Genomic DNA, 20,800 nt, shown 5'->3' on the forward strand with positions numbered 1-20,800 from the left:
GGGAGGTATGGACACAGCAAGGTAGCTCTGATGGAGAGAAATGTTAATACTCAGCAAACTAAACAGTAGTGGAGGGAAGAAGCTACAGAACAGAAAAAAAGCCGGGACATACTAAAAAGAATGATGAAAAGGAATAAATAAAAAGAATGAGGATAATAACTTATTAGGTGTATATTATTTAGTTGTATAAAAGGTTTCTTTGGCAAGTTATACATGGAATGAACATGAAATATCTGTACATAATAGGAAAATGAATGCATATGCCATATAACCAGGTGTATATTATGTTACCTGAGCATTATAGGTGTGGAATGATCATGAAATATATGTAGATAATAAGAGAATAAACACATATCCCATATAACCAGGTGTATATTACGTATATGGAATATGTGTTCATTCTCCTATTATCTACAGATATTTCATGATCATTCCACACCTATAATGCTCAGGTAACGTAATATACACCTGGTTATATGCCATATGCATTCATTTTCCTATTATCTACAGATATTTCATGATCATTCCACACCTATAATGCTCAGGTAACGTAATATACACCTGGTTATATGCCATATGCATTCATTTTCCTATTATCTACAGATATTTCATGATCATTCCACACCTATAATGCTCAGGTAACATAATATACACCTGGTTATATGCCATATGCATTCATTTTCTTATTATCTACAGATATTTCATGTTCATTCCATGTCTAATGTTCCCAAGAAACCTTTTATACATCTACATATTATACACCTAATAAGTTATTATCTTCATTCTTTTTATTTATTCCTTTTCATCATTCTTTTTAGTATATCCCAAAAATAGCCAACAGTGGATAAACCTGTATATAAGGCACAGCCATTAGCCACACATGCAATAGGCTTAGTCACTGCCCTGTTTTTGTCTGTGGGCATCCATACACCCATGGTTGGGTGCCCTGCAGCCTGTGCCATGTGCTGGCAGTGGGTGATGTGCAGTCATGTGAGTTGTCAGGCGGTGCAGGGCGGTGCATGGCCGCTGTTATATAAGGAGGAGGCTGCTTCCTCCCATCCCCAGCTCCTCTGTGACTGCTGCTGCCCGGGGTAAGCCTCTGCTGATGCAGTATATACTCTGCTTTCCTTGTATATTGCTGCAGGGTGGTCTCTGCATGGTCCCCTCACTATATACAGGAGGATACAATGTAACAACTGCTTCTAGCTTTATAGCAATTCCAGAGCTGATTAGTTACTGCGCATGCTCTGTCCCCTCTGTTTACAGGGTCTTTGGACTGCAGCTATTAGAGGGGCTTCTCCATTATTTGTGCTCGGTGGAGGCTTTTGCTTTTATTTTCTGTCGCAAAAGATTCACAAAGTGAACAAAGTTTGGAACGTTCGTTATTTACAAATAGAATGTTCAGTGATACAATGTATCCAGCACTTCCTGCCGGCACTGCGCCCCAGGAATAGCACTTGTAGCCCTATCCAAGCTGGGATTTGTGGTTCTTCTGAAGTAGGGAGCTTCTGTATGTGTATACAATGTGCAGGTGGAGGGGAATTTGGTGTAATTTATGCATGGTCTATCTGGCTGTGGAAAGTGTTTACACTACATTCCCCTCCCCCTGCATAATGCAAGACACCGTTTCTGTTCCTTGGGATTCCCCAGATCCCCTGATGTCATTCTTCTTACTGGCAGCCACCATGACCTCTAAAATAACCTTTTAATATAGTTATTATAGCTTTATACTGCTATATCCAGATTACAGACCAGGCACATGTTTGTCCTCTTATTTACTGCATGGCTGCCCCTTGCACATTGTAGGGTACTTTATGGACTAATCCTTTTGTACAGGAAGTAGTTGGACCCCCTGGAGTTTACAGAAGCATTTTAACAAAGAAGTTGCTCTTCCCCCCCCCCCCTTTTTTTTTTTTTTTTTTTTTTTTTTGGGGGGGGGGTGGGAATCTCAATGCTGTTTCATTAAAGCCCATATGGTGGCGCTCTGCTCTTGCTCCGTTTACAATGGGTGCATTGTGTACTGGGCTGAGACCTGAGTTTTCTGCATTTTGTATACTATACTGCCCTGGTAAATTGCTATAAATACACTATTTGGCATCAATGCCCAAATCTAAACCCTAGCACTGCCGCCTTGATTAAATCTAACCACTGCAGAGGGGGAGGGGTTGTGTGTGTGTGTGTGTGTGTATGTGTGTGTGTGTGTATATATATATATATATATATATATATATATATATATATATATATATATATATATATATATATATGACATATACAATTCAGGGGCATCTACTATTCTCATGCATATGGCACCCATTCTGGTTCTGGTAATCTGCATTATAGGGGGTCCATAGGTGCTCCAATCATGAATGACCCTTTATTGCCACTGGCCAGTTTGGGATTGTTATATTAATTCCTTGTAATATAATGCTGTATTACATTCTTCCGAAATTTGGCTACTCGATGGGGATGTCTGGGGATCAGTGGAAAGGGCTGCCCTGGTAAAATCACTAGTTTCCCTTTTAAACGCCATATCTGACCTTCCACAATCATCATTTGTTTGCATAAATGGATCCCACGTTAATTCACAATGTATCTTTCTAGGAAGTTCAAACCTCCAGTATGGACATGGCTAAATGATTAAACTCTGCCTGCAGCCACCACCAGGGGGAGCTCACTGGAGAGGATTATATATTGTAAGTCTGTATGCAGTAAGCTCCCTCTAGTGGTGGCTGCAGGTGTGAAGTTTTATTAGTTACTCATCTTGATGCCCAGGATTTGGAGCACAGAGAAAGAGATGGGTATTTCTTTAAGCTGCTTCATTTTAATATAACAAAAAGAACATATTTGTGATTCACCACACCCCTTGATGCCTCTTGGATTGACCTTGTTGTATGAGTGTTCTTGGGCTTGTCCTGGCATGATGCTGCCTTTTTAAAAAAAAAAAAAAAATATATATATATTGAGCGTGCTGTAGAGGCCATGAATAATTTGATGTGACCATCATGGACTTCTTACTGCAGTGTTGGGGCCTCCTGTATATTACATGTGCTTTATCAGCTACTTCCTAAAATACTCCTGATAAGTAGCTGCAGTTTGACATCATTAATTATTAATTCTGTCTTGTATGCAAGGTATGTTCCCCAATCTAGCCCGTGCGTGTGTGCATCTATATATAATATATATCCTCATCCTAGTACATATGTCACCATCCTGGGCCCTTTCTAGTTTATACTGCCCCCCCACTTGGTATCTATTGTCCCCTTCCTGGAAAATGTCTGTTCTGTCTGAAAATCAACATTGTACTCGCCCTCCCTGGCTCCCACGTTGCGCAGCGTCCTCCTGTGTAGCCAGCGCACAGTGGCCGGCAGCTTTCATTGGTGTCGGTGCTATTGCAACGCATGATGTCATTGCCATGCTCAGCCCCCATTCACCGGAACACAGATGAAGGCTGCCGGCTTCTGATTGGCCGGCAGCATATATAGCAGCACAGGGACTCGACGGGTTTCTGGTCCGCGATGCATTTCAGCTGGATGTGCAGCCTCAGATGCACATCCAGCTGAAGCAGAGGCCGGTGTGCCCCCTGCACCCCAGGCCCGGTTGTGATTCCTGCAACCGCGATCTTTCCGCACCGGTACAGGGCCGATTAGTCTGCGACCTGTTTCAAAAAGCATGAAGGCCCCAAGTAATCTGTGTGTGTGGTGTTTAGTATAGCTCAACAGTGGATCAATGGAAATGTAACACCAGCACTTCCACTGATCATCTGTTCCCAGCGGCCCGATTACCTATGTGGTTACAGCTGATCAGCGTGTGTTGTACCCCCACCAATCCAGTATAAGGAAAAGTCATCAATATAAAAGTTCTAGACAAATCCTTTAAGTCAATTTTTTTTTTTCTTTTTTTTTTGTTCTTAAACAAATTTTGCACATGGTTCATGAATTTTGTGCAAAGTCAGAAATGGTCTTTAGTTTTGTCTTTAACCTTTTTTTTTCGTAGCGCAAAAAGTTTGTAAAATGTTGGAAAAACTGTGGCATCCATACAATAACTGCAGGGAGGAACGGAAGTACAACTGAGCCTCCGTCAACATCCACTAACATGGCAAACAATACATACAGTTAAAAGGCTACAGGCTGCACATTGTATACATCTCGCAGCTCACATGCCCGGATGAATATTTGACAACAATACCTGAAAGCCCTTTTGCCATCTAATCTGAAAGCAGCATGATGTAGGGGGCAGAGATCCTGATTCCAGTGATGTCACTTCCTGGGCTTCTTGCTGTAGTTTTGATAAAAATCTGTTTTATCAGCAGGAGATTATCACTAGAGTAAACTTAAACTTACTCCATATTCTGCGCTTCATATAACCCCATCACTGATTGGCAGCTTTCTGTGGAGAGTGTACACAGGAAGCTGTCAATCAGTGATGTGGTTATGATTATACAGAGCTCAGCATTCAGAGCACTTCTATAGCTGCAGCAGAGAAAACAGGGATTTTATCAAAACTGAAGTGTGCTGCACTGCTGGAATCTGGGTCTTTTAGGTAAAGTTTGCAGCCATTGCAAGCTTTCTGCTACAGAACCTACAAGTGTTGCTCTGAACCTGCTCAATTTTGCCAGCTTCAGTGCCTTACGATTCTTGGATACTACCTCACCTAGCAGCGTTGGAGACCCCTTAACACTTGCATCATAACAACGGCGGCAGGAAATGGCGCGCTTCCCTCCGGAGCACATTGGATCATGTTGTTGGAGATTGACATTCTCTATCTAACTAGATAACAGGCGCAGGTGGATCTCTGATCCACCCATGCCTGTTAGCTGCACATGTTGACTGATCAGGTCAGCCGACATGTGCGTGAGCCCGCATTAAAGGACAGATACCCCCCTAGGACTTATAGGGACGTCATTGATCATGAAGAGGTTAATGTATTGGGCTCATAATTCGCTCTGCTGGTCTGAACTGTCAATCAAGAGCACATTGCTCCCTGGCAAACCAAGCAGTGCCCTCCTGTTCAATATTAATGGCACTACCCCTTCAAAAAGATCCATTCTGTCCCATGTGCCCTCCCCAGACGGCCCAAGACTCCTGGGGCTGCTTTTATTAAAGTCGGAGAAGGGGAGGGGGGGGGGTGTAAACTATTCCTGTATATTGATTTTCGCCATAACACCTTGCATCCACTTGGATCCCTGTAGAGCAGGTTTGAGGGTTGTTGTCGTCCTCTTACATTGATTTTTTTGTTTGTATTTCCTCCCTCGCTCGCTGTCTGGGCAAAGTCCAAAAGTGAAATCTGATCCCATTAGAAGAAATCTGGAAATCTTATTTCTTGAGAACTTTGCCTCCGGTCTTATGGGATCTGCAGATTGTATGGACCTCACACAGCAAATAAAGGAGACCACGAGCTGTGATCTGAAGGAGGACTCCTGACTATAAGGAGCCATTACGGGCAGGGATTAGGGAATTGCCTGACATGCAGTTTTCTGCTATAGGACGGATGGCGTCTGCGGGAACGTGATATCCAATATAGTGCTAGAATCTCCGGTTACTGTTGATACAACACTTGGCTGATGTCTGACATCTTGTAACATGAACACATAACTGTGCGGGATCAGTGCTTACACCTGAAGGGAGAGTCCTCCTTAAAGGTAAAATGATTAGGCCAGGCTATGGGGGGAGCAGGTAATAAGCAATGCACTTGGGGGCAAATATCTCCTTGATAGATAGAATTTCTTATTCTGTCCTCCGGAGAACACCTTCCAGAAAGTATTATCTGATCTGCAAAAAAGTATTCCATGTTGCTCCCAATGCAGGGAAATTGTACATTAAGAAGAAATGGCGTGCACACAGACTTCGGACATGCAAAAAGGGGGCGTCCTAGGACCCTCTAAATCCAGAAATATATACCGTATTTTTCAGATTATAATATGCACTTTTCCTCCCAAAAATTTGGGAGGAAAATGAGGGGTGCCTTATTATAATGCAAATGTAGTGTACTGGGAGGTGGCGAATGGGGGCTGCGCGGGCTGCGGTGGGGCAGAGCGATGCAGCTTGTGAGATGCTCTGTCAGAGGTGCAGGCTTCAAATAATGGCGACCGGAGTCAGCACGTGCGCAGATGGAGCTTTCAGCTCAAGATCTCTTGTGCACAAGCGCCACCTCTGGCCCATTGATCTCCCAAAAGCGGACTTAACCAAAATGGGTCCCTGAGGTGGCACGTGCACAGATGAGATATTGGCTTGTCATTGAGCCGAAAGTTCAATCTGCGCACAAGCTGACTTCGGGCGCCATTTCTTTGAAGCCCCCAGCACCAACAGAGCTTCTGTGACACCTGCTGCCCTACTGCACAGCCCCTACTGCTGCTGCACAGCCTGCACAGCCCCTACTGCTGCTGCACAGCCTGCACAGCCCCTACTGCTGCTGCACAGGCTGCACAGCCCCTACTGCTGCTGCACAGGCTGCACAGCCCCTACTGCTGCTGCACAGGCTGCACAGCCCCTACTGCTGCTGCACAGGCTGCACAGCCCCTACTGCTGCTGCACAGGCTGCACAGCCCCTACTGCTGCTGCACAGGCTGCACAGCCCCTACTGCTGCTGCACAGGCTGCACAGCCCCTACTGCTGCTGCACAGGCTGCACAGCCCCTACTGCTGCTGCACAGGCTGCACAGCCCCTACTGCTGCTGCACAGGCTGCACAGCCCCTACTGCTGCTGCACAGGCTGCACAGCCCCTACTGCTGCTGCACAGCCCCTACTGCTGCTGCACAGCCCCTACTGCTGCTGCACAGCCCCTACTGCTGCTGCACAGCCCCTACTGCTGCTGCACAGCCCCTACTGCTGCTGCACAGGCTGCACAGCCCCTACTGCTGCTGCACAGGCTGCACAGCCCCTACTGCTGCTGCACAGGCTGCACAGCCCCTACTGCTGCTGCACAGGCTGCACAGCCCCTACTGCTGCTGCACAGGCTGCACAGCCCCTACTGCTGCTGCACAGGCTGCACAGCCCCTACTGCTGCTGCACAGGCTGCACAGCCCCTACTGCTGCTGCACAGGCTGCACAGCCCCTACTGCTGCTGCACAGGCTGCACAGCCCCTACTGCTGCTGCACAGGCTGCACAGCCCCTACTGCTGCTGCACAGGCTGCACAGCCCCTACTGCTGCTGCACAGGCTGCACAGCCCCTACTGCTGCTGCACAGGCTGCACAGCCCCTACTGCTGCTGCACAGGCTGCACAGCCCCTACTGCTGCTGCACAGGCTGCACAGCCCCTACTGCTGCTGCACAGCCCCTACTGCTGCTGCACAGCCCCTACTGCTGCTGCACAGCCCCTACTGCTGCTGCACAGCCCCTACTGCTGCTGCACAGCCCCTACTGCTGCTGCACAGGCTGCACAGCCCCTACTGCTGCTGCACAGGCTGCACAGCCCCTACTGCTGCTGCACAGCCCCTACTGCTGCTGCACAGCCCCTACTGCTGCTGCACAGCCCCTACTGCTGCTGCACAGCCCCTACTGCTGCTGCACAGCCCCTACTGCTGCTGCACAGCCCCTACTGCTGCTGCACAGCCCCTACTGCTGCTGCACAGGCTGCACAGCCCCTACTGCTGCTGCACAGGCTGCACAGCCCCTACTGCTGCTGCACAGGCTGCACAGCCCCTACTGCTGCTGCACAGCCCCTACTGCTGCTGCACAGCCCCTACTGCTGCTGCACAGCCCCTACTGCTGCTGCACAGCCCCTACTGCTGCTGCACAGCCCCTACTGCTGCTGCACAGCCCCTACTGCTGCTGCACAGCCCCTACTGCTGCTGCACAGCCCCTACTGCTGCTGCACAGCCCCTACTGCTGCTGCACAGCCCCTACTGCTGCTGCACAGCCCCTGCCTCCTTTGACTCTGCTCCACTGCCGCCTCCTCAACCCCTCCCTCCTCCCCGCAGTAAGACCACCGGAGCATAAGATGGAACCCCTTTTTATTTTAATCTCCATATTTGGGGTATGACTTGTAAAACGAAAAATACTGTAGATTGCTGCACACTGTATGGATTTTGAAATGGTGTTTCTTTAATCGAGTGAATGTCAGCGCTTCAATTGCCTGAACTGGTGACTGAAGTGTGACATTTCGACTCTTCAATGGTCTTTACTCGCACAGTCACTGAGGATAAACAAAACGCAATCACAATTTATATAAAGATTAGTACACACTAGATACAATAACTAATTAGTTATATACAATTGTGACTTCTATATAAATGTATACAGAAATAATAATTCATGAGAGGTCAGGCCTGCACATATCACAGGTGACGCACTGGAATATGGACTAATTGTGCACATAAGTATATAGGTATGACGTGAGGGTGTGGAAATGCAAATTATCTAATGGTGGGCACCAGATGGAAATGTATCCTACTACCGGGGATCCGGCATTGGAGGTTAATATGAACGCACTGCTCTGGGGAAATACCATCTGGAATTAAAGGGAATCTGGCAGGTGCAATATGCACCCGGACCACGAGCAGTTCTTGGTGTATATTCATAATCCCTGTATACACTAGCATAGAGTAGGAGATCTTTAAAAAAGGTATTTCTAAAGATCCCATATGATATGCTAATGAGCGCAGGGACTAGTCCCAAGGGTGTTTAGTTCCTTGGCTAGTTGGCCCCCTTAGCATGTAAACACACCCACAGGGGCGTGCTTACATGCTAATGGATGGTCGCGCTCACCTCTCTGCTGCCATCGCACTAAGACTTCGGCTAAGCGCACATTACCCCGGACGTTCGATCATGCACACTACATGAGTTTGAAGCTGGGACTCGTACACCCGGCTCATAGTGCACATGACCGTCAGTCCAATTTTAGGGCAATTAGCAACCAAAACTATTTCTATTTGCCAAATGCCAAAATAATGAAAGAGAATGTTTTAAGGCATTTCTATTCCTTTCTGCACAGTTAAGTTCCCTCCATGTCATTAGTATTTGGTACCATTACCCTTACACTGTGTATGACTTGGTTGAAACGTTTTGGATCTCCTTTCAGAAGCTTCTCACAATAGTTGGTGGAATTTGGGCAGATTCCTCCTGACAAATCTGGTGTAACTGAGCCATGTTTGTAGGTCGCCGCTCGCACCAACCTTTTCAGCTTTGCCCATACATTTTCAATAGGATTGAAATCAGGGCTTTGTGATGGCCACTCCAAATCATTGACTTTGTGATCCTTAAGCCACTTTGTAACCAGTTTGGCAGTAGCTTCAGGTCATTGTCCATTTGGAAGATACTAGAGAGACCACTAGTTAGTGTGGATGGAATAATCTCTCGGCACAGTAAGTGGGTGACCTGCATGCACTGAGCTGTGTCCATAAAACAAAACTCCTAGGAAAAGGGAATGGGAGGATTTTTGTCATTATTTGAATAGATGCAATTTTATTTGACTGACGTTTTATCATGACTTCTGAGTGTTTGCTTCCCATACTAAAGGGGCGAATGTTTGTCATCGGCCAAACTATTTGGGTGGGTCCTGACTTTAATTCCAGTATATAGATTGGGTGAATCAAAAGTTGTCCTAAATATCAACTGTATATACTAATCGTTCTATGATGGCAAATTAAAGGGATTTTTGCCATAAATTACATGTAATGTAACAAATCATCTATTGAGCATAGTTGACCATATAAATACACTGTCAAATTGAGTCTTGCCAGAAATAGAGGCAATATCTATGGCTAAAAAGGGTAGCCCTGAGCTGGGGGTGCACGACGCTTACTACCTTCCTATGGCCAGGAAGGGGTAGTCCTGTGCTTGGGGTGCATCGCACTTACTACCTTTCTATGGCTAAGGGGGGGGGTAATCCTGAGTTGGGGGTACACTGCACTTACGACCTTACTAAAGCTTAAAATCTGCTTTAACTGACATTTCTACTGTAAAGTATGATGGTGATTGTAGCGCTTCCCAGCACTTCGGATATATTGCACTGACTAAAGGCCGTATATGGAGTATCTGCACTTTGACTACAAAGTTCTTCAATGGGCTGAAGGATGGTCTCAATTTGTCTGAATGGCTGATAACGGGGAGTAATAAACTGTATGTATTTGTACTACTCAATTTCAAACTGAGAATGATTTTATCTAACTTGATACATTTGTATCTTTCCACAGGGGGAAATCCTGCAACAATGTGGCAATCTGTAGCCATCCTCTGTGTTTTGGCCTCCGTCTCCAGCGCCCGTAATGTCCCCCATTTCAAGCCTCTGTCCAGTGACCTGGTCAATTACATTAATAAGTTAAATACCACATGGAAGGTGAGTGAGGGTCCGTGACGAGTGGGTGGTTTTGTTCTGGGAGGGGACATATAGCTTTTGGGTCTATAGAAATTCCTATTGCTGGTCTTTAACTGTATACATCAATATAATACAAACTGGACTAAATAATTGAGGGATCGTTGTAGAGAGTGAAGTCCGAAAATCTTGTGGGGATCTTCCAACATTTTTAAGGTCTGCTTGCTGTCAGTGAATGGAATCGTAGAAGCTTTAAAACTGCTCCATGTCAATCAGATCTCTTGTAATGAACCACAAAAAAATATGGAATGATCAAGATGAGCTTTCAATTTCTGGAAGAAACTAAAATATTTCCATTCATCAACAGAAATCTGACCCATAAAATGATTGATTTGATATTTCTACAGAATATATGTATATACATATATATGTATGTGTATATATTATATAAATATATGTGTGTAATATTTACTTTTACTAATTGGTTCAACTTCAAATTTTTGACCACACAATATTTGGCTTTTTCTAGAAAAACCGAGCACTACTAGCTGCTGGGGACTACAATTTGGTTGCTGTTATGTAGTCGGAGGGGAGGGGCTCATTGCAAAATTTTGAAGCCAGTGTTGGAGAATGCAGTGAAGTCCAGTTCGGAATCTACCTCCTAACTGGAAAACTGAATTATGAAAAATTAAAGCTAAGCTCTTAACTTTTCATCCTCCACTCCCCCTCTTTCTCTCTTTTAGGCTGGACATAACTTCCCCAATGCTGACCTTAGTTATGTGAGAAACCTCTGTGGGACAATTCTAGGAGCAAGTAGGAAGATTTTGCCGGTCAGGTAGGACATGACTTACCGTTCCGTTCCAACTTGCAAAACATTAGTGAGGTGTTTGACATCAAAAGCTCATTCTTTTGGGCAGCGATTTCCAATGTCTTGCAGAACCAAAACTCCCACCATGCTCTGCCCCAGACAGGCCACTTTAAGGGGTTTTCCAGGAATAGAAAAAAAGAACCAACCTAAATGAAATGATCATTATAAATAAATTCCTAATTACTTTTAATTAGCAAATCTCAAGCCTTTTTTTATCTATGGAGATGATCACTATATAACGAAGATGGCCGCCTCCTTGATAGAAAGTCCGACGTTTATCCTAGAATGTTAGGACAGGTGCCTGTATGTGCAGCCGGAAGCACAACCTTCTGAGGGCTCGTTTAGATGACTGGCGGCTCCTCCCCTGACCCAAGAGTGGTGACTTCTATGAGGCTCATGCTCTAGTGTTGAGACCAGTGGCTTCTTTGTGCATTCTGGACAAGCCCACAGAAAAGCCCCTTTAAATTGGCTTAGTATGACAAGTCTATGGCTATTTTACAGTGTATATACAGTTGAAATCAGACTTTATAATCCACAGCACATGGGATGGATTTCACCCAGGAGCATTCAAGGAGCTTGGTACAGTTATTCCAAAGTACTTGCTATTGTAACATGACAGTCATTAGGGAGTTTGGATATATTGTCATTGGATTGCAAATGTGCCCATATGAGAAAAAGGTCCTTGAGTAAAAGGGCATCGAGAGACTTGGAATTTGGAAAATCTTTGACCGCCTCTTCCCAAGGGTTCATCTGTGGGGAAACAATGACCATATATTTGTTAAATGGTCCATTCAAAACTAATTCTTTACACCCTGGGGTCACTTCAGAGGCAAAATAATGTCCTCTATGATAATGGTGGTCGGTGGGAGCTCGGTGGTCTTGGATGATTGATTACTTTCAAAGTAGCTTGGATGCTTTCTTGAAACTTGAGTTTCTTTTTTGTAGAAGTAATGAAAACCTAAACCCTTGGTATGACTGAACTTGTGCTTTTAGTAGAACCAAAAAACCTGTTCATTCCATTTAAAAATAGACCTGAAATTAATTAATTTTTTTTTTTTTTTTTTTTGGAACTGTACATCCCAACCGCAAAACCAATAACTTGTCATGAAGAAGGGGCTAAATGTACCAGGACCTCTTATGGGCAGCAACATTTCACATTTCTACACACCCCTGCGGCTCTTATTGGTGCATAGTTCTCAGAAGTTATTTCTTTGTTTGGGATACTATATAAACTGGTCACATGATGTAATGGCATAGGAAGAGTGTATTTCGCTCACAATACCAATGTACCTTCATCCTTTAGGTATTCATTTGCTGGAAAAATGGACCTGCCGGATAACTTTGATTCCAGGGTGGCTTGGCCGAACTGTCCCACAATCAAGGAGATTAGAGATCAGGGCTCCTGTGGATCCTGCTGGGTTAGTGGAAAGCAACGGTGTATGAGGACTACTCTGCATCTCTCGGTGGGTTTTAACCAGCTTTGTCTTCCATAGGCTTTTGGTGCGGTGGAGGCCATTTCAGACCGTGTCTGTGTACACTCTAATGGCAAGGTGAACGTGGAGGTTTCTGCAGAAGATCTTCTGTCTTGTTGCGGATCTGAGTGTGGAATGGGGTACGTTGTCCACGATCGTCGAAGCATGTAAATTACCAACTTTACCTTAGTGAGAGGGTTTTGCCCGTGGTCCCACGTTTTATGGCCTACTACTTGGCCCTGAGAAGACAGTCTAAAGTGAGAAAGCCTGTTGAATTCAAGACTGTCCTAAGGAAGGGTAATTGGGCATCAAAACCGGCCACACAACGTAACGTACTATAGTAGATCATGTAATGCTTCTCATGTGCGGGTTTCTCCCCCCTCCCAGAGACTGTACATGCTTTATCCACGTGGTATAGAAATATACCCCTCCCCTTTCTAGTCAACACTGCATACCCCTTGATATAGATAGATATATCTATCTCTACAAAAGGCCATGAACTAAACTCAATATATACAACCAACCAAAAAAGTATAAGGCCTAAAAATAATTTTTATTTACCAAATAAAAACCTTACATATGACTTATAAAATGGTGATACAGGTATAGGGAATAGACAGATACCGCATCTGAAAAGGATTCAATCTCAAATACAAAAGATTGCTGCATCCAATTTAAAGTGGCTGCATGTAATAAATGTCACTGTTCCTTTAAGGGAAATAAATAAGAATAGATTAGGTATTTTGAAAAGGAAGATATGCCAAAGTTGCACTTACCAGGTGCAAATATAGAAAAATCTATAGCTAGCAGTTTAGATTGGGAGCCTCAATGGGGACAGTGTTGCCAGTGTATGTAAAGCGCTGTGGAATTAATAGCGCTATATAAATGAATACATATTATATATTATATTGTTCCTTTAAGCCAAAGTGCAAATATAAATATCTGTACATGCAATAGAAATTGGTACTGTTTCTTAAAAAAAAAAAAAAATCTTAAGCCCAGTTTAGTAAACATGGCACTGTAAATAAGGTGTCTGATGCCAAAGTGCAAGACAAATGCCTTTATATCGTACAAGGCTGATGTGTTAACCAAGTGCCTTTGCTTTCAATGTCTAACAGAAAAAGCTTTTGTGAGCCTAAATAGTAATGCCCAAGCAGGGAGTAGACAGAGCCCTGCAATCCGCATATAGTATAATAAAATGATGAACCTATGTAACTGAACATTCAGGCCATTGAAATAGTACTTACTAGGTTAAGATCCAGTGAATTCCATGCAAGGCCTCCGCCCCAACGTATGTTTCGTGAAAACTTCCTCAGACTCTCCCGCTTTTTGTTGTGCCGAAATGGACCCCACCCGCTTTTTGTTGTACCTAACCCTGAGAGAAGGCAGGGGAGATCCTATAGAATAGGCAGAAGCTCTGATTTGTAACATTTTTGTAGATCACTCTTGACAGAGGCTGTACAAACACCACAGTAGAGCACTTGTAAGGAAGACTATTTAGAAAGTTGCTCAACTTTTTGCCTTTGGGAATAAAATTAATGGCGGGTGTACATAGTCATTATAAACTCCCTCCTTTTTTACTTTTCTTCCTGTAGTTACCATTTAGTTGTTTATGAACTTTGGTGATTCTAAGGCCCCGAATCTTATAGATCAGCTCTCTTCTCGCTGCTCTTGATAAGGAAGTGTGTAATAGTCAAACTCCTGATTCTCGAAGAGGCGCACATCAGGAGTGTCTTGAGTAGTGAGGATCCCTTCAGAAATATTACTCCAGTCAATGACTGGAGTAAGCTTTCCGGCATGAGATACGCCAGAGCTCGTCAGGAATTGGACAGCTTTGGCAGAGCTCAGAGAAACTGGCACTTTTTTTGGGTGGATGTTTTTTTAAGCTCTAAGTCTCCAATTAATCAGATGTTGTTACATTTGGGAGTTGCCTTGTTGGAATTTTCCTCATTTATTTGCCTATTACAAGGAAGTTATCTACTTAATTAGCCACCTTTTGGGAGGTGTCGGCTGAGGTAGTTTGTGTTTTTTGTGGTGTATTTTTAAGCCCAGAAATATAATTATTTTTTTTTTTTCCAGCTGTAATGGAGGATACCCAGCTGGTGCATGGCGTTTCTGGACTGAGAAGGGTCTTGTATCCGGGGGCCTGTATGATTCACACGTTGGTGAGTACATTATGTGGTGGTGAAGGCTTTACTGTATAGGCTTTGGCAGAGCTGAGGGATTTGGATCAGTCTCATCTGCATCGTATTTCAGTTTGGTTCTACATTGCAAACATTTTTTAAAATGAATCATTGTTGAAAGGAAAAAATCACGAAACCAGTGCTAAAAAAACCCCATTAGATATGATCAGTCTGGCCACTTAGACTACTGAAATGAGACTATATTTTGACATCTGTATTAGTTGCAAATCGAGCTTGTAAGTGTTAATAAACAACATTGTGGTGCCACAAACAATAACTGAACATGTGATATTTCAGTATGTATTGCCAGCTTTGGTGAGGATTGGTTCCTCTACCATTAACTGCATACACATGTCCTCCAATCCCTTACTGGGGATTGTGCACCTTGCCTGATATGTCAGTTGTCTCCCTGCTGTTTTGAGACTAGTGACTTCCTTAGGACTGGAGCCTCCCATTGCCATCTTGACTCCTTATTTAAGTGAGGTTTCCTTTCCTTTGGCATCTCATGAGTTAATTTCAGGTTTTGTTGCTGGCAGCTCTGGCAGGGCCGGTCAGCTGCTGTTGCTGCTTTTGGGCCCATTTAGGTTTAAATACTGAAGCCTTCCCAGCAGACCTTCTCATTTCTACTTTGGCCAGCCTGGTGGAAGGAACTGCTGAGGTTTTCTCCTGTGCCCATCCACCTGATACTATTGAGTCTGTCTGCTACGGTGAAGTTTGGTGTTTTGTATCCTTCGTTTATTCCCCTCTAATGTCTTTCCTTATCCTCCGTGTTTTTAGTGTAATGGTGAGTCTAGTGTACTCGTCGGCCTACTCACTAGTCAGGGTGAGTTTAGGGACAGCTGAGGGACCCAGGTATCCTGCTTGCCGACAGGTTGAAAGAACCTGTATAGGGACGCCAGGGAGCTCAGGAGTCTGCTTGAGGTGAGTGCAGGAGTACCCCTCACCCCTCTCCCTAGCGGTAGGGACCTCCATTGTATCATGAACCCCCAAAGAACATTTTTTTTTTTTTTAGTGCGTCAGACTCCTGTTTGGTCTCATAGCGCGTGTCACACGTTATTTACGTACATCCATGCATGATAATATTAGGGCTTGTATATGGTCCCTGGGGGGGGAGGGCAGGTGCTGGGGAAGTGAGAATGTAAAGGGTGGAAAATGGAGACTGCATGAAAGCTGTGCTGTGAGCCCTCTGAAGGGCCTATCTGAAATGAGGTGGGGTATCAGTCCCTAGGCCACCAACACTTTCAGGGTCTGTGGTAAACTGACTTCTTGGATCCTTATTATAAGGAGCAGTAAAGTGTTTTGCCCAGGAGCTCAGCAGCTGCATAGAATCTGGAAACTGCTGTAAGAAAAGAAGTGTTCCAATAGGATTAAAGTTGCCTGATTGCTGGGGGGGATAATGGGGTCGGTATTTTTTTGTGTCTTGGCGTCCCTGGAGTCCACGAAACCTTTTCCCAGGAAGAGCATTATTATCCCCACAAAAAGATTGACACACACACACACACACACACACACACACACCCACCCGGTCAGGCCGTGCACCAACCTGTCACATCAGGGGGTGGCACAGCGTCATGGGTCCCAAGTAACTTTTAATCATCCCCCAACAAGACCTGTATGAACAGATGCAATATATGTGCAAACATGGACTCGTATGAAATCAGCTTGATGCTTACACTGCATAATAGAGCACCCCCTTCTGGTGAGCTCACGTACTTCTTGCTCTTTCCCAGGCTGCAGACCATACTCCATCCCACCCTGCGAGCACCATGTCAATGGCTCCCGACCCGCTTGTAAAGGGGAGGAAGGAGAAACTCCGAAGTGTGTGAAAAAGTGCGAGGATGGCTACGGGCCGGACTACAGCTCCGACAAGCACTTGGGTGAGTAAAGTCTTTGAAATTGTCTCTAAACCTGGGAGGAAAGTACCAGAGACTCCAATGTGTAAATATAAGAAGTGGTGTTTTGTATGTGTGTTTGTCCTTTTGGTGTCTTACAGGTAGGGTAAGCAATGGTTAAGCCGTGGGAATAGCCCACGAGGGATGGAGCCATTCTGGGAGGAATATATGATCGGTTGATTCCTGACTTTCCGTTAGATAGTTGTGCCATCCTCCGACTTTTATCTGCAACTGAGAAGTTAGTGGAAGATGGTGATGACCTTTTCTCTTGTTTTTGACCTTCTTAGGTTCTGATTCCTACAATGTTCCAAGCAGCCAAGATGAGATTATGGCGGAGATCTATAAGAACGGCCCAGTAGAGGGCGCTTTCTTGGTATATGAGGACTTCCCTACATACAAGTCAGGTGGGCATCTGTGTGGGCCATTTGTTTTAGAGTCCACAAAATTGAAAAGTAGTTCTTCCTCCAAACAATATTTTATTATTATTATTATTATTATTATTATTATTATTATTATTATTATTATTATTATTATTATTATTATTATTATTATTTATTATATAATTTTTTTCCCTTAGGAGTGTACCGTCACGTGACTGGTGAGGAGATCGGAGGTCACGCCATTAAGATCCTGGGATGGGGTGTGGAGGACGGTACTCCCTACTGGCTCTGTGCCAACTCATGGAATACTGACTGGGGTGATAAGGGTACGGCTGAGCTTTTTTGTGTTATTCATATCTCAGAAACCTGATACTTTTTGGGCATAACACTGTACTAAGGGGCCCAAACTCACCTGGAGGTTCCATTGGGTTCCCCATCTTGGAGGGTGGGACATGTCACGAGGATATGCTTTTAATATTCTGATTGGTTCCACCTCTCTGACCACCTAGTCATGGCTGGACACCAAACTAGTGTTAGGTGGCCTACTTGTTTCTCAGTTTAAAATTGGATTTGTGAGTTGGTTCCCCCCACAGATCAGAATATTATGGTATGGCCTAAGAATAAGACTGCCTGTGAGGAGCAGGCCCTCAACAAACAAGCACAAGGCCATTCACGTCTCCCATTATTAATGGGGACCATACAGGGTCCCCATAAAAGCCCTATACAAGTAGTAAAAAACCTTTTAATATGGCACAAAAGGCTCAGAGCCCAAATTCTAGCTCAGAATACCTCTATTCTCCACTTTTTTTGCTATATTATGGACATATTCTGCCTTTTATACTCTGAAACAATCCCTTCAAAATAGTCCTGGGACCACATATGGAGCCATAAGGAATTTTGACTTTTGGTTCTGGCCATAGTTTTTTACTAGTTACTGTATTTTTCGGATTTTAAGACAAACTCAAGGAAAGTGAGGGGTGAGTGTTATAATCTGAATGTAGCTTACCGGGGGGAGGTGGGGTGGAGAGGGGTAGCAGGAGGAAGAGATAATGCTGCAGCAACTGTGCACGGGCTTCGGCAACGGGGCTGGGGTTCCGGGCGGCGCGGGCTTCAAATAATATCACCCGGAGCCAGAACATGCACAGATGGAGCTCTCGGCTCAAGATCTCATCTATGCATGCGCCGCCTCTGGCCCATTGATCTCCCAGCAGCAAACTTAAGGAAAATGGAGCCTGGAGGTGGCGCATGCGCAGATGAGATCTCGGCTTGTCATTGAGCTGAGAGCTCAATCTTCGTACGCACCCACTCCGGGCACCATTTATTTGCAGCCCCAGCACAGCCGCCACCACTGACAATTTCTAGAACAACCACCGCACCACCCGCAGCATCACCCTGCTCCACAACCGCCCCTGCCTCCTGTGAACTCACCCCTCTGGAAAGACTACTGGATTATAAGACTGCCCTCGTATTATTTTTAATTTTATTTTTTTCTCTTAATTTTGGGGTGCGTCTTATAATCCAGCGTGTCTTATAAACCGAACATTACAGTATGTAGAATGATGGGTAACAATTTGGATGGAAAGCCACTCAGTGTAGATCAGTAACGCCATTGTAGGGCAGAGGACGTCTGGACCACCATCCACGGTTGGATTGGTAACCTATAGCTTGTCCATGGAAGTTGGGAGCATGTCCTGCACCCAGTTCTTGACGAGCATGAACCTTCAGTGGCTGGACTGCAAAATGGTGCATGGTGTTACTGGGCACATGGCTTATTTGGGTTCTTCAACCTACTGGAAGGCGGCTGCTCCTTTCGAAAGGACTCGGAGTCAATCGGTTGTCTAATATTACAACTCTGGCTACACACCATACCAGCAGGGGTTCCCCCTCCCCTTCATGCTCAACCCCCTTCAACATACATCTTTTTCTTTTATAGTAATTGGGATTTTTATTTTCCTTTTTTACATCCAGGTTATTTCAAGATTCTTCGTGGAGAGGATCACTGCGGGATAGAGTCTGAGATTGTTGCAGGAGTTCCAAAATAATTCTCAGTAGCTGCGGGATCATCTTAAAAGAAACTTTTAGTGCCAGATGGACTTTTTTTTTTCAATTGACTTTTATGACTTGCGAAGGTTTTTATTAAAGAAACTGGAATGTGACGGGTTGTGTTGTCAGATGATGCCATGGAAAAGCTAAATTTTAAACTGCATTTTGTTATCTAAAAGGATTTCAAACTTCATACTAGATTCTATTTTGCCTTTTCTGTCCTCATCCCTCAGCATTGACCCTTTCTAAAACCTAGATTTTGTCAGCCTTAAGCTGCCACTAGAGGGAGCTGAAGAGCAATATGTGAAGACATTGAAGCCAAAAGTATACAGTGAGCTCCCTCTAGTGGTGGCTGCAGGAAGTTTATTGTCTTTTCAGAAAATTGAGCTTTAATTCACAAGAAAACTGATCCCAACAACTGCCATGCTTCTAGAAAGTAACAGAATTGGCAAAATAATTTTGGGTTTTAGGTGACCTTTTGTGAAACTATAAATCCGTTGTAAAACTAATTCTTATCAGTTTATTCTGCATTTGGAGGAGTTATTTGAGTGTAGGTTTTGCTCATTGTGACAAATTTAACTGCTTTCTTCTACATATGGCGCCACCCGTGTCACATATATTACAAAAAATATTAAAAAGCCACAGCAGTCGGGGTGCTTAATTGCTAGACAACAACTTACATTTTAACCACTGAGCCTATATATCCTCTATCAGCTGACGTGTTGGCTCCTGTGTAGTTGTTCGGCCTTGTACAATGGCCGCCTGTTGTGATTTTTACAGTGATGCGCTGATTGCACAATGAACCACTTGATTTCCAGATTTTATCTGTTTTAAAAAACAAAAAAACCTGTAATTTTATTTGCCAATAAAATGCCTTGTCTTCCTTTTTAATATGTCTTTTTAGCTGGTTTTTTTTTTTTTAGTTTTGTTAGGGTTCCTATAGTCACTAAGTAATTTTGTGGCTTGGCGGGAGGCATGCATTAATTTAGGGACCTTGTTGCCCATTAGCCAACACTTTCTGTTCCTATAATAAATTCTATAAAGGTGTGTGTGTGTGTGTGTGTGTGTGTGTGTGTGTGTGTGGAAAAACACTAGTGAGTTGAGTCTGAGTGGAGGCAGGCCTGTGTCAGGTCTGCAGCTAACTGACAGGTGCCAGGGTAGGAGCCTGGGCACCTTTGACTAGGAGGCATACGGGGGCCTCTGTTTGCAGGAGTTGGGAAGACTGCTCGGTGGAACCGAGGTGGACTGGGACAGGGTAGTGGCCCACCGGTACCGACCTGGGGAACCAACTCGGAAACCGGAGCACAAGTGGGGGAACTCAGACCCTGAAGCTAGGCCCAGAAGCTACTGGGGGCTAGCTATTTAACTGATTGCGGCCAGGACAATAGGCCCTTTCCCACCCAAAGTCCCGACTGAAGACAACAGCCAAACAAGGGGGATAGAAAGCCACCGCAGAGAGATCCCACAGGCCAGCGTCTGCGAGCAAAGGGCTCCTCCGACATACACAAGTCGGGGAGCGGACTCCTGTATTGCAAGTTTAGGTAGTCCATCACACAACAGGTGCAGGGGAAAGGCAGAGACCACCAACCGGGTGGGGAACCAGACTGCAGCCACCACCACCATCACCTTGGTTTACCAGAGGTGTGTGTGTTTTTTACGAATCGTGAGTAAACAGTAACCCCTGGCTGCGCACCTCCCTGCACCGCCCAT

At 44.7% G+C, this 20,800-nt stretch overlaps 1 protein-coding gene across 1 annotated transcript; it reads left to right on the plus strand.

Moving 5' to 3' along the window:
* The first annotated feature begins 1,002 nt into the window (after positions 1–1,002).
* Positions 1,003–19,981, plus strand: CTSB (cathepsin B). The gene is made up of 10 exons (XM_075341243.1): positions 1,003–1,091; positions 10,134–10,276; positions 10,996–11,087; positions 12,424–12,538; positions 12,614–12,732; positions 14,672–14,757; positions 16,506–16,652; positions 16,955–17,071; positions 17,245–17,373; positions 19,016–19,981. Exons 2-10 carry the CDS (start codon positions 10,151–10,153, stop codon positions 19,087–19,089), a joined length of 1,005 nt encoding a protein of 334 aa, XP_075197358.1. The 5' UTR covers positions 1,003–1,091; positions 10,134–10,150; the 3' UTR covers positions 19,090–19,981.
* The last annotated feature ends 819 nt before the right edge of the window (positions 19,982–20,800 follow it).

The sequence above is a fragment of the Anomaloglossus baeobatrachus genome, chromosome 3 (genome assembly GCF_048569485.1).
Source record: "Anomaloglossus baeobatrachus isolate aAnoBae1 chromosome 3, aAnoBae1.hap1, whole genome shotgun sequence".
In the NCBI taxonomy this organism is placed as follows: Eukaryota; Metazoa; Chordata; class Amphibia; order Anura; family Aromobatidae; genus Anomaloglossus; species Anomaloglossus baeobatrachus.